Source organism: Pygocentrus nattereri, chromosome 17 (genome assembly GCF_015220715.1).
Source record: "Pygocentrus nattereri isolate fPygNat1 chromosome 17, fPygNat1.pri, whole genome shotgun sequence".
NCBI lineage: Eukaryota > Metazoa > Chordata > Actinopteri > Characiformes > Serrasalmidae > Pygocentrus > Pygocentrus nattereri.
Window position 1 is genome coordinate 33407134 of NC_051227.1, and position 15732 is coordinate 33422865.

At 38.4% G+C, this 15732-nt stretch overlaps 1 protein-coding gene across 7 annotated transcripts in view; it reads right to left on the bottom strand.

The window, feature by feature from the left end:
- Positions 1 to 15732, bottom strand: part of mark4 (microtubule affinity regulating kinase 4) — a 56598-nt gene that overhangs the window by 39144 nt on the left and 1722 nt on the right. For all 7 annotated transcript variants that reach the window (XM_017694817.2, XM_017694816.2, XM_017694815.2 and 4 more), the window contains exon 2: positions 656 to 853. In XM_017694817.2, coding sequence (XP_017550306.1) covers positions 656 to 853 — 198 coding nt within the window. The remainder of the gene's footprint in view (positions 1 to 655; positions 854 to 15732) is intronic.

Consider the following 15732-nt stretch of genomic DNA (forward strand, 5'->3'; position numbering starts at 1 on the left):
TGCTTAATAGCCTATGACTTTTGAACAGTACTACAAAAACTCAGAAGACAAGCGTAGCATCACTAGTCATTTTGGATTAAAAAAATAATAAACATTTATTTGAGGTGTAGAAATTGTGACCCCTGGTTCCTATCACTACCACTGTAAAAGAAAATCTAGCGTAGGTAGGTTTCTTGTAACTATTTCATGCAATGCCACTCTGAATGACTTTGTTTACATCTGAACGATGCAGAAACTTCAGCAAGACAAAAAATGTTATCTATTAGAGTGGAATGGAGGCAAAATTCTGGTTTCAAGATGCAGTTTGTCCATTTTCTTTAGATAAAAATGTGATTCGGTGTCAGAAATCAAATAAGCAAATTTATCTGAGATTACTTAACCACTTGAGTATGTGATGACCTGCATTTGCATATAGTATTCGTGCAGTTGTAACTTGCATTGTTACTTGCATTAGCTGCATTATGTTAGCACAAAGCTAAAGAAGCAAACCTCAGGGAATAAATGTATAAATTCCATATTTGCCAAACTATTATTTTGAGCAAGAAAATCAGTCCCTTCGAGAAAGAATTTGGACACTCCTGCTACAAATCTGTGTTAGTATGTCAAACCAGTGAACAATGGACAAAGAAAAAGTGCCAGAGTCTGCAATTCTTACCTCTCTGCCAGTCAGAATGTGACGTGCCAGCTTGACCTTGGCGAAGTTGCCCTTGCCAATGGTCTTGAGCAGTCGGTAGTTGCCGATGTGGGGATGCTCATCTGAACAGGAGGCGATGGAGTTCCGGCAGCGAGCTCCCAGAGAGCGGTTTGACCAGGCCGAGCCCTTCTCTGAGCGACTGGCAGAGAGCGTGGCATGCTGGGATAGGAACAAAAACATCTTGAGAACATGGCCCATTACAAAACTACTCCTGATCTTGAGGTAATGTGAAGATGCATTTTCATTATTGTAGTTACATAATCATGTCACAATACACTGTGAGTACTTTCAGAACAGTGAGTATATTAAAAAATTTGGCTGTGATTGAAATGGACCTGTATGCGTGTTTTAGGGAACTATCATGAACGCTGGTTATTTTTCTCTTACTGTCCGAACCATAAAATGAAAGCCGAATGTATAACAAACTGCACTGTAAGTCTCCTGTTATGACGCAACAGACAGAGGAATGTTAGGCAACATTAACAGTGGTAACTGAGCTACTGAAAAACGGAACTTAAGACTCTCTCGACTTTCTGGTGAAACATTGTGAAACCACTGAATAGCAAGTGCAGTAGATTACTGCAGTCAAAGACTGACAAAATCAAGTTTTGTTCTTTTTGGCCCCTGTACTTTTCCATACATTATACTCATGACTACAGCTACAAACACGAAGCCAAATTTAGCCTCGTTCAAGAAATATAATGGTTTGTTTATGTAACAGGTTGATGATGAGAAAGTGTCTGAATTCATTTACTGATTCATGCGTTTTTACCAATATTTAGTAAATGAAATAGTTCCCCTCTATAGCACAATGCTAATGAGAGAGCAGAGGTCCATTTGTTACTTCTGTCTTAGAATGCTTGAAAACATCAACACAGCACTACTGTGTAATAATGACATAAAACTACATATTAAAAAGTAGCTAACTGGATACCAGCCCAGCATATATTACTATCTTAGTTTATATACATATTTTACCTCCTGCTCCTTCTTAGTCTATTTTTGCATATATTATGGTAAAACAAAAACAATCACTTTACTCATAGTCTGTCTAGCCTTTGCTTAAATGTAGCACTACTACTGGCAAAGCTCAGAAAATCTAAATATTGCATTATGTATCATGTACTGTGAAAATATCCAAGTATCATGGTGTAGTATTTTTGCCATATCACCCACCCTTACTTTGTTACTCACTTGAACACAAAGGCATTAAATGGAATGAACAGACTTTAACATCCGTCATGTGGCATACATAAAGTGACTGGATGTCACGGCTTCGGAAGTGGTCAAGGACAACTTTTAAAGAGGGATTTGCTTTTTTGGATTAATTGATTAGCACTGCACCGAGCTGAGCAGGCCGTAAATTGTTGGGAAACACTCTTTGATTGGATTACAGACAATGCTATGGCTGCTAAGACTTTCGTGCACAGGTGTCAGCAGCTTCTAGAGCCTTGGAAATACAAGCTGATCTCTTTACACTATGCACTATTGACATGCCTGATCTCCATTTGCTTCCAGGTTTTAAAGGAAAGACAGAAGGTGTGCTGGAGGACCTCAACAGCTCTTGTGCATCTAAGATCTAATCTATTCTGGAATGTGCTATGCCATTATACAGCCTTCGCACTGTGACGCTAAGTGACGCCACAGCATTCTTTCCTGCTTGGTGCATCTCCCTGGTTTAGTCCAGTGCTCTACATGATTCGTTCGTTCGTTTAATGTAGCTCATTCCTTTTAGATGTAGAGTTAGCTAAATGAAGTGTGCAAGATGACGTAAGATGTCTTATGTAGTAAATTCCATTTCATTGACATAAGTAAGGGTCTTAAAGTAAAGCAGAGGACATTTTCTCCATTTGTAACAGGGTTATGAAGGATCATTTCCAAGTAATGGAACCTATTCGACAGAGGCCCAGTTAAGAGCACCACATAACAGTTCTATGAAAGATACATATACATACAAAAATCCTGTAAAAAAAAATCCTGTTTAGTAAAGCAGAAGATGCCTGTCTGCATAAAAACTACGAATGGACAAAGTGCTTTTGAATGTAGTTCAGCATCAAAAGCCATATTCTGATGGCCTGTTTCTTTTAAAAAGGCTGCAGACAAGAAAAACAGGGTGAGCGGATTATCTCTGCAGTCACATTTGTCTCCTTAATAATTATGACACCTCTGTACTTTAACTGAAGTAGAACTATACACAACTGAAATAAGGTCTCTGCTTCATAAGTTGTATTATTTGCATGATGCTTTTTTAGAACAGTGTTCTAAACTGAACAGATGTCTGACCCCTTATGTCAATACAATCATGTTTATTCTCATTTCATCTTACGATTACACACATCAATTTTTGTCAGTACTCCAGTATTGTTTTATAAATGTTATTCACAGCTTATGCATGTGTTATGCAGTCCCTGCAAAGGCAGCCTTCAGATAAAGGGATTTTAGGCTTACTGTACCGTTTCAGAAACACAGCAGTAAAACAAAGCAGTGCACTTTTCACTAATACTATTGATCTCCAGCATGACTCCTGTATACCCAGAGAGCACACCATTATTATCATACTGAAAACTGAGCACTGTGAAAATGGCTTTAAAATCTAATCTGCACAATTTGCCCTTACTCCAAATATAACTGGGCAGCCAGACACAAAGTTTACTGCTTTAGTTTTACACGGGCACTAGTAATGGAAGCTTATGACCACTAGTGAACACATCACATTGGCTTAACTGCATCAAGCAGTCCTTTGTTTATATGGTTTCTGGCACGGTTATTTATAAGAATGAACAAAACTATGGCCAATACTCAGGATCCAAGATTCAAATGGCTACTACTAGGGCTGGGTACTGAAACTCAATACTTTTATGTACCAACCAAATTACTTCATTACTACAAAATACTCAAAAATTCAGTGTCAAATTTCAATATGGTCAGTCTTATCTATGTCAGGCAACATGACAAGATCAGACCAAATAAGTTTTTCTGAGCATATTATGGTTGTAGTTAGTATTTATAAACACTTCCCAATTGCAAGTTTAATTAGAAACAGTATAAATAATTTTGTTTAACTGGATTTACTGCAGTATTTGAAATGTTAGATAGAATTCACTGTATTCAGTTTTTTGACAGTATTTTTTCTCTATTTTGTCTGTTACAACTTATCAGATGTCAGTAAAATAAATATTGCAACATATCGTGTATCATGAAAACATCTTGAAGCATCGGGATACTGCAGTTTTGCCACCCAGCTCTACTTTTCATACAAGGTCAGGAACCATATCAGCTGGTCTGTTTGAGATTACCTGACATCTCTTCCTGGTGTGAGGCAAATATGATGATTTAGGCATGCAATTAGCACAATGCTTTTGTGCCACACAAGTTTCCATTACCTATTAGCTACACTAGGCTCCAGCGCTAATCAAAAGACACACGCTGACCACATATGTGGTAAGGAGAAATCAATTTAACTTAACTCGCCAAACCATCCCTTTAACTTTTCCTATGTCCTGTCTGCACCGCTACTCTCTGCTGGATATCACGTCCCCTGGGGTGACAGCCCAGCTCTGACCTCCACGTGACAGGACAGACAAAAATGCTTAGTCAGGTCCTATCGCCCTTCACAACCTTTCACAAACACACACACACACATACGTATTCTGACTATACCACATAACTTATTTCATGCTGCTATCTTTTTCTCATTTCTAGTCAGCACTACAGTCTGTGGCTGTCCTTTCCACTGTCCCCCTTTCATTTTTCCCTCTCAAGGAGAGCACATTGATTCTCCCATTGCCTCCCTCTCTGATTGCCACACCAATTTATTCAGGAGCATGGGGGTGGGGAGATGGATGTGGGGGGTAGACATTCACTGCAGGCACGATGGGTTTAGAGAAAGGCAATTTAGGATGGGAGGAGGAGATCTCTCCACACCCAGTGTCACACCATGCTAATGACAAGAGGATGCCAAGATGATGATGGATTTCAATTGATCCTTCCAGGCTCCTCCCACAAATTCCTTTATAGTTACTGCTGTAAAGCTGGAGACGCTGGGAAAAAAGTCCAGTTCAAACAGAGAATTTGTAGCACACCACTAGTTTATCAATTTTAAAAGACATTTATTTTGTATGTGTTCGAAAGATCTGACTGATGTTTTAGGTTGTGTGAAGTTTGTCGATGTGTAACTGAGCTCATTAGCATGGTGGCAAATTTTCAATCGGCCTAATTTTGACTAGCTACAACATCGTGCAGCTCATGCTCACAAAGCATTTTCTGAATGCTCAACGTTATGCAGCGACTCTAAATGAGCACACTATTGCGGCCTAATGTGAATAATTCACTTAGCTATTCGCAGCACCGGACTGCAGTTTCTCATTAGTAGGAATGGCATTTTTGACAACGTTCTGTAAAGCCTGCCCAAACAGTAATGGCGAAAAAGCATTTGTGGGTGGGGCATGAACAGGTCTACTGTCCATTAGAGACTCCAATCTCTATTGCATTTGGAGAGTCTGATCTAGTAATTGCGCTATCTACAAAGAAGGCAGGAGCAACCAGAAAAACAACTGGCAGCCACTTTTCAAGTGGTCCGTAAAGCTCACCCTGGCATAAAACTGTCTACGAATGAGAGGATACACAGCTTTAAATGGAAACGATGTAAGCTGATTGTCTGGGAACAAAAGGCACGCTAGGTGGAGCAGAAACGGATGACGTTAACTCCCTTATAAAGCCACTTTGTGTGCCTCAGTGGAAGCCTCTACCATTTTAACTACATTGTTAACTTTGATTAAACTTCCCAGAATGCCATGGTAGTCGCTCTGTTGACTCTCCAAAGTATGGATACATTCACTGCTATTGCCATTATTATTTTCCACCTTAAAGGGCAGTTCCACTGATTTTTCAAAACGTCTGTGTAATTACATTGTTAAGATGTAAAAGTCTACCAGGGTGGTTTGATGTGTCTACAGAAAAGAGTCAGAATTGTTTACAGTGGTGGTAATGGGAACCAGGAACCTGAAGCGTTTAATGCCTCTAAAAGCTCCATCACAGAACGTAATTCCATGAAATGGTGGTGCATGTGCTGCCTGATGTGTAACACGTTGTTTTACGATTTGTTTACAAAGGGTATTAGTACTACTAATGAGGAACCAGAGTAGTTCAAACTCACTGAAAGCAACTTCTCTAGACTTTAGACCTTGTTTTGAGCACTTCACTGAAGTCCACTGGTTGTGGAGCCCCACCCTGACCCTGGACAATAGACCTTCCCCTTTGGGCAGCATCCTGCCTGTGGTAGGACAGGAGTACAGCTGAGGGGGCAGGTCAGGGTCTGTTCGCTTGCTCAATCACACACATCCGGCTACTCCACATCAGTCATCTGCTGTCCCTCCACTCTCTTAGCTTTATGTCCTGTTTTCCAAAACAGCATCACACCCAACACAAGCAAGTTCCTCATTTTAACCTCTTCTAACTCCATTTCCCTGAAAGTGATGACTCAACAACAAACAAAAACCTGATCTCTCACAGCAGCTATGCTGTAGGATGTCATAACATAGCTGTTGTAACACGACTTCCATCAGTAGTGATGTAAATACCCTCACGTTAAAGGGGCATACCACCCAAGAACTAGCATTTATGTATGCTATGTATATATGCTAATTGTCATGCCAGGTCATGTTCTGTACTACAGTACCGCCTCCGTAAGCCTCACTGCTTTGACAAAATGTTTTTGTTCATCATTATAAGGCTACGTTTACACAGCAGGGAAAAGTGGCCCAAATTTGATCTTTTTCTTCATATGTGACTCAGATGTGTATCTGTGTGTCAGTGTGAACAGCAAAAAACGCTTTGAATCTGACATTTTCAATTCCGAATTGAGACGCTTTCATATGTGGTACTGATCAGTATCCGATTTGCGGCAACGCGACTCAGTCTGAACAGCCAGATCGGAATTTTTGCGACTTTTATGTCAGTCCAACTCACGCTGCTGAGACTCAAACATTTGATCTGATGTTTCTGTACCAAAATAGAGGAGACTCATCGCAGCCGCTCCATGTTTGAACATGTTTGAATGTTGCATACAGATCACATTTAACAGGCAATGTGAACGGGCAAACAAAAAAAATAAATAAATTCGATTTGGTGAGAAAATCAGACTTAGGCCACTTTTACCAGCTGTGTAAACATAGCCTAATATTCAGCAAGCATTATGCAAATACATCATACAACCATTGAGAATCACACCCCGCAGCAATAAAGAAATCCTGACTGCCACTGATAAATGCAGACATGACATTCGGCCTCCTCATAGTAATGTTGACTCTCCGGCTTTCTTCTGGGTTAGGCTGCTAGCAGATAACAAGCAAGCATTTCAAAAACAGCTTACCCGCAGATATCTGCCCCAAAGCTACTTTAGTTTTTGGAAAGTTCTTCCCACCTTCAAGATACATCATTAGAAGGGGGTTTTCCTAGTCTTTAAACCAGAACTGCTTTAGAGAATACAGTGACATCATTGTAGGACGTGGGCAGGCAGGTTTTCAACAGAGGTTACATTTTTCATTTTGACCAAAGTGCAATTTGAATAAATTTAATATTAATGTCTGCTAGAGTACAGAACCAATAAGTCTAAATATTTGGAGTGCACTACATATTGCCCCTGTATTATCTTAAACCTTTCATCTCCAAAACGGTAACTTTAAAGGAGAAGAAAAAAAATGTTCTACAAGTTTAATATACAGTATAGTAACATGACTTTGTTAATAATTTAGACGTAGTAATTCATTTCTATTAGTCTCTAAACAATGCAAGATTTAAAACCAGAGTCTTTTAATAAGTAACAATAAGTCAGGAATGTCTCTGTAATGTAAGGTCACATGAAAGAAATCCTTGAAAAGCTATGCTGGATACAAATTTAGACGTGCCAATTTAATGCTACGTTTTCCTGCCCTGTGCTTTCAATCATTGACTTGAGAGGATGGACCTTGTTTAAAGCACGCTCACGGTTTCATTTTGGCGTGAATAATTTAAAGTCTTTCTCAGGGTGGGAACGTTTCTCCATTTGTGTAAAGCTGCAATCTCACTCTGTTTAACAGATGACCCATAAAGCCAGACTAAGCCTTTGCTTCTGTACTGACTCATGCTTTATGACTATAATGCCCCAGTCTAAACGGCACACATGACTTTTGCTTTGGTAACGTGGCCCAGCAGCCGCGGTAAGCAATACAGGGCTTTGACAGACAAACAGCCAGTGACAGAGAGCGTTCAGGCAGCTTGAGAAGTCTCACCTTGGCATCAGATGAGAGGGCCAAACAAAAAGCTCAAGCTGAGACCCATCTGGTAAATGCACAGTGTGCAGAGAGCCCATCCCCCCCATCTCTCCCAATACACAAAGGGACGCCACCAGCATCAGCTGTCAATCGCCGCAATCAGCATGGCAAACAAAATCATGACGCAGTCCCAAGACAACCAAAAGCACCAAATAACGACGTTACTACTTAATACTATATTTTTTAGATACTCTTAAATTCTGTGGTTCGATATGGTGCATGTGTTTTTTCTGCGTTGGAAGAATGAGTTCTAATGTTTGGTGTCAAATAAAGCCCATGTATCAGGCTCACAAATATGAACTAATACAGCAACAAACTACTTGGTTTTGTGATAATTGTGGCATATTTTACACTGTTACTAATAATCATTTAACTAGTGCTGGGAAGATATTTATCATTATTGTCAAATACTGCATTGCAATGCATCACAACACGCCTTTCTGAGCATATCATAGACATCGTCAGTATTTAAACACTGGCTGACTGCATAAACTGCATGTGTCATTGAAAAGCAAGCATAAATAATGCTGTTTAACTGAGTTTAGTGCAGTGCAGTATGTGAAACGCTTAATGAAAACCATTGTATTGATAGTTTTTCAATAAATGTGGCACTGTTGGCTCTTTTTTGTCTGTTCTAACTTATCAACCCTCAGAAAAAAATATTGTAACATATATTGCGTATCATACTGTTTTGCAAAGCACTGTGGGGTTATAGTTTTGCCATATCGCCCATCCCTACAATAAATCAATAAAAGTGTTGTTTGTAAGCACCTGAGATAGGGCTGTGATTCCTATATGGTTCATGCAACACTGCTGTAAATACCCCTATTAAACAATAAACTGGAGAACAGAAGAGGCAATACACCAAAAACAGTCAGTCATTCTCCAAAGGTTTTTTGCACCGCACTGTATAATGCAGCTGTCATAACAAAACATTGTTTCTCCACAATTGCAAATTAACAGGAGAATGAAAAAACATTCTTAAATGTGTGCTAATGAGACTTTATTCCAAGTAATTTGAGTATTTCTATTGGTTGATTCATTACACTAACCGCTGTAGTCAAATGGTGTGAACAAATAAATAAATGGAGGTATGAGCTTTTGATATGATTGTAACAATGAACTTTTGTCCTCATGTTCACAACAGATCAGCACCTTCTGCCTTTCTGATTTACAGAATAGAAATTGCTCATACGGTTTCAAGGGTTTCTAAGAAACAAGCCAGTGGGCCTGTGCTTTCCCAGCCTGTCTGACCTCTGTGTTAGATTAGCTGAGGTATGCGGCTAATGGCTGGTTGTCTGGCTTTTCCTGAGGAACCCTGAGGAAAAATGGTGTCTTAGTGTTTTTCTGCCAGTTGGGTAGTCAACATAAATGTCTAGATTTTTTTAAATAGCTGGAGGATCAGATTCCTTGTTTCTGTTTCAATAAGTAAACATAAATCACAAATCACACACAAAAGACCCTTCTCCACACACACACACACACACACACACACACACACACACACACGATTATGACAACTTTTATACAGGCATCCCTTGTTATCCAGGTTGCTTTACCTCTCAGTGTGTTCCTTCATTCTAAGGTTATACACAGTAGATTATAAGTTAGTTTTTGAAAGTGAAATCAACTATGAGAAAGAAAAACAAAAGTCACTTGCAATGTTGCAATCGTAATGTTCAAACAAGTGCAAAAACAGCATAATATGGCCTCAAATAGCATATATGTTTACTAGGGATGCAGAATCAAAATTGTGACTCCCAATTTATCATTATGATTTTGGCCCATCTGCACAGCCTCATGCGGCCAATCGTGACCTCATACTGAGAACACACATCTGGAAACAACTTGTTAAACCTTCGGCGCTGGAAATCCCCTGCAAAATCACCAATTGTGATTTTTCTGACCGATATTACCACTGCAATTTTCTATAACTTAAGCTCCAGGCCTTTTTTCTACAAGAAGATAATCACATTCTTTTTTTCTTAAACTTGAGGTGTGAAAGCAGTGTGCTAGACTGCCAGCTCACAAGCTCTGTTATTAGGTAAAATGTCCCCACTTAAAACTCCGATTTGAATAATGTAGGATAAAAATAAAATTGCAGTTCTTGTGGTTTGTACACCCTAGGTACACCCTCAAATTCCTCTAGCCCTTACATTTTTAACATCCGGAGCACAACTGATACAAGCAAAACAAGCTAGCTTGCAAATCACTACTGTTATGTTATGTAATGACACACGTCTACATGCTTAACGAGTTTTAATTTTTTGGGGGGCCCTTTTATACGGGCTAAAAACAGACTTGCTGTCCATGTGAAAGTGTAGACGAGTGCACCATCATCTGCTACTTTAATTTCCCTACCAAAGCATAAGTTTCATGTATAAAAAGGCTAATAAAAATAATCTGTTCATTGGCCAATTTGGCTGTAAACAAACCAGAATCTAAATTGGCCATAAACAAAAATCATACACAATCATTCAGTGCTTTCCTATTATTTACAGTTCAAATGTTCAGATTTCCAGCTTGCTAAGCTGCCCTTAAAGGATGCAGTCAGCTATGTGGGAACTGCACCATCGACAAAAAAGAAAAATTTCCAGAATGCTTCTGTTAGCCGCTTCCTATACAGCAATACCACAGAAGTAACTAGAAGCAGTATTACACAATTTCTTGTAAACTTCTCTTTACTACTCTTACTGGCTGACCAAGAAAAGAACCCAGACGACTGCGCTTCTGTAAACATCAAAAATAAAAAGTGACCCAAAGCTGACAAACAGAGTCTGTTTTTAAGATAGCTGGTGAAGCCCAGCACAAAATGGCTGCCAGCTTGACCAAGCGAAACCTGTTTAATTTCAATAGATACGTTGGTATTCACCAACAGAAATGGCCCACATAAAGGCAAAAGGTCTAGACTCCTTCACTGGGTTGTTCACTATAGACAAGTCATAGGCTACTTGCACAAGAGAGATAACTCGATCATCTTCTGACCTGCATGTCCTGTGCAGATTCACCAAGGCTTCTCTGTTTTGACACTTGGCTCTTACTTAGTGGTCAGAAAAGGATGTTTGTCATATTTTGTCAGACTGCTTTCTCTCCCTCGATGCACATCCTAGTGTGTTTGCTATGTGCTATCAGTTTCTGTGTCTCTGCCTCTGGTCACTTCCACTGAGCTCTCCTGGCCCTGATGTGTTAGTTTCAGACTCTCTTAGCAATACATTAACACCATTACAGTAAAAAAAGTAAACACTTCTCCTGTTTTCAGTGTTTTTTAAAGGATTTGGCGTTTTTTGTGAACTGTGTGCTCCAGTGCAAGATATGGTGCAAAAATGATCGGATAGACCTACATAGAACCAAAGAGCACAGGGGCTTTTACCAAATCCTATTAAAGGCACAGTATCCTAGACAGGTCTTTCATTTGATTTTTCTTTGAGGTCCTACTATAAAATTTGTATGGGGTTATGTATCGAACACTGTCCTGATTTATTTTAACATGACCACTTTCCAACCCTTATTTATCCATTTGAATTAAACAGGCCGTTATGTTAGTGTGTCCTTAAGATTGACGACATCTGTTCTGGTTGGATGCCCTGTTTTGTGCCTCCTCCTAAAAACAGTCTATGTTGAAGCACTCCTTATAACTTCAGTGTAAATGGGCGGAGATAAACTGCTGTAGGCTAACTAGACAAATATATACATAATTGTTTGACAGAAACAGTGAATTCAAAACACCAAGGTACTGCAGCTTAGTTTCCGTATATGGACTGTATGGACTGGGGACAGAGTGGTACTTTTGAAACTTTAACAGTGTTTGAACACTAAATTAAACTCCTGTTTTCTATTGCATAAGGGCACACTATTGATTATTAACTGCAGGGACGCAACAACACGGATCTTCTTTATGGTCAATTCTGATTTCTTTGTTTATACTGCCTTTTTACACACCTAGAGCTTACACTGTGTGAGCTAAATTAACACATGAAACACAGGCCAAACCAGCATTTTAAACTTTGTGAATGAAGACTAAAAAGCAGTTGCCTACCTACATAACATAAATCAAATAAAGTGCCACACTGAAAGTAGGATCTGACTGGCTATTTAGCACAATGACATACTGGTACTATGACATTTTGAGCAAAAATCTGACCATTTCAATCTGGTCCATTTTTTTTAACCAAGTCTAGGACTATTTCACTGCTTTGCCATTGTTAAAATGTAATGGGTAGTGATGCGTTGCAATAGGTCAAGACTTTCCACTGCAGTTGAGCACTTTCTTATATATATATATATATATATATATATATATATATATATATATATATATATATATATATATATATATATATATATATACACACACACATATATATATATATATATATATATATAAATAAAATATATAGTTGAGCATATTTCTAATATAGCCATAATACTGGCTACCAAAGTGTGAAGCAAATGTGTTAAAACACATCATTACTGAATTTATAAAATAATCATAATATTCTAAATTCACAGACAGCAACCTAATGACATGACTTAATTGAAATGGTTTTTAATGCCAAAACTATGTTGTAGTTACTTTTCCACTGAATTTTAAATCCTTGCCATAAACATCAATATCACTCCAGTGAGAAATATTATTTAATAAAAGGCCTACTTAGCCTTGGTTTCTTATAACAAGCGATTTTACTGATTTTACTGTGAGTATTAATAGAACGTGTCTTAGAAAAGTTAGAACAAATGTTAGACAAAACAGCCCAATGTGTGTGAGAAAAAAAAAAGTTATAATTGAAAATGCAGTATTACCACAAATTGTTTTTATTTGACAGAATATACAGTTAAGGGCCTTGCTGTTGGCCTCTCTCCTTTATCTTAATCATGTTCCAGACTATACATGTGGAGTATGCTTACCGACTTTGCACATGATGGTTTTATAAATTCAAAAATGCAACTAAATGTCCAAGTGCAAATTCTATGGTATCATCATGCATGAATCATTGTGCAAAACAACCAGCCGCCTCTTACTTTTGATGTAGCACTTTATTTGATTGATGTTATTTAAGCAGACAACTTTTGTTTCATTTATGACTTTATGTCTGTGCTTTATGTCTTTGGGTTTCACTGTAAAGCACTCAGAATTGAAATTGAAAACATCCCAAAACCTAATAATAGTTTTTAAAAGCACCTGTGTCGTTTAGTTCTATGTCCCATGTGAGCTTATGTGAGATTATTTTTCCATCATATCTTATTTTAAGAGCAGACATTGCACAAAAAAGTGGGTCCATCAAAAGTTGTTGTTAAAAGTTGTTATTATTCTTGCTGGTACATATAAGCAAACAGGCCTGATTCATAAATTAAAACAGTAAAATCCTGGGGGAAAACTTTCACTCTCTGAACTCTAAAGTCAACTCTGAACTCACAATTGCAAAAAACTGTGGCATGCGAGTTCGCTATGTAGGAATGTGTGTGATGCCGCTGCCTGTTAATTGTTTTCATTCTTTCTTGAAGCATGTTTCCAAGCACTTTAAGCATATGATTAAAGTATGAATGGGTGACGTCTGTGCCCGACCTCTTTCTGCAACACAAATCCCAATGCAATAAGAGATTTTTATTTAGATCTAGTCTCTTGCCTCATCTTAATTACACATGCTGTTATAACCACTGGGAGCTGTGGCAGTATGTCATTAGGGTGGAGGCAGAGGGAGGAGAATTGTATGTTTACAAAGCATTAAGAGATCATAATAAATTGGTTACGATAGCTAACTAAATGCTGCTCCCCCACACTTAATACGGTAGCTCCAGGTGTTTAAAAAGTAAGAGTGTCAAACTCCAGTTCTGCAGGGACACAGTTTAGTATTTTGCCTGCTTTAATCCATTCAAGTCACTAGCTAATTCTCACGACTGTAATAAGGTAATGAGCTGTTTTTTAGCCATTACAGGGCTCTTGATAGGTGAGCAACCCTTGCAGATTATCTGGGTACTTTGTTTTGGTATGGCTTCCACTCATTTTCTAAGTTTCTCTGGATAAGAAGTGTCTGCTAAATGAATTACTTAAATATATTCGGAGCACTACACTGTCTCACTGTTCCAATTTGTCTTAAGGAGTTACATTCCCAAGACCAGCTCTTGTATATAATTAGACCAATGTTGACTGGGTAATAATGAGGTGTGAAGTCAACATCCACATGCTAACAGATAAGCTTAATTTACTAAATGTGGAACAAACTGGAAGCAAATGATCAGCAACTCAGTACTAAGACGAGTCAGTGAGTGGGCATGAAATAAACATCTAAATATGAATGAAATAATACAGGTAAAAAGGTACAAGTCCTACACTCTTGAAGAAAAGGTACGAAACCGGCACTGGGGTGGTACCCTCAAGGGTATGTCATCAGTACCTTTAGTTAGAAAACATAATTGTACCGTATTCCTTTGTAATTATATTTTTAAGTTGCACTGACTCCACCTCGTCTTGACTCCAGCCTAAGTATTTCATTTTTCCTGTTTCAAAACATTAGGTTACGGAAAATTACAAATATGTACCCTTCTCCTGGGAAAAACTTATTTAAGGCATACAAATGGACCTGGAATAGGAATATCATCATATACTGTGAACAGACTGCCTAGACATTAATAAGCAATACAAAAGTAATATCATGGTTTTAGAAACTATTTTAATATTTAAATTATAAGTCTAAACAGTTTGTGACTAATGCACAATATGTTTTTGTGTGCTTGGGTACATTTCGTCCATCCATGACAACCTGGTGTATGAATCTCAAAAACGGATGAATCCAGAGGATGGAAAGAGGAGACGGCCCAACCCTGAGTGCCTGAGTCCAATCACTACACCTACATACTAAATAGTTTCTCTATTATAACAGATATCTATCTGGACATGCATGTAAAGTTGTGATTTAAAGTACTGCAAAATACATGTCATTAGGCCTCTATTGGTAAAATGACAACTAAATGACCGAGTCCACCTCAGCACAGGCTGATGACAGCAATTAGAATTATGCACAGTGACAAACAGCCCAATATAGGTTATGCTATATGCTAAAGTCATTAGCTGAACGCATGTTATTTCGCAAGCAGTGGCGCACTGACATTGTGAAGCAAACGTGTATTTTCATTTACATTTTAACAAAACCCGTCCGGCTCACCCTACAAAATGCATTTATAAGGGTGGAAAAAGGGGACACCATAAAAAGGTAGGGAAGCAACATTAGAACGGACTTTCTAACAGAACTAATTGATGTATATCATGGCTTTATATCAGTTAGCTTACCCCTTTGTGATAACTATTCTCTATTTTCAATCCACTATTTCAACAGACATTAGCTGGCTGCTGAATCATGCCAGCGTTTCAGACAGAACACAAAAAGGGACTGGTTTCTGCAGGAGGCCTGAGCTTTGTAACGTTATGCCGGACAGTTTTGCAACAGCGTACTGAAATTTAAAACTGTACTGTCAATATTCCAAACCGGGCCACTGTCTCTCATTTGACATCTTTCAAGGAAACTAGAAAAATATACATATACACAGCACATTTTATAGTGATTTGTGGCAAGTTGATGCTGATATTTCAGTTGTTGGGTTGGTTTAAAAAAAGATACGATAAAGAAGGTTTTATAAGAGGTAGTTCAGGTGTTGTATTCTTTATATCTCATTTGCAGTGTTTTGTAAGGTCACTATTCCACACAAACAAGACGCACAGATGTCGCATCTAAA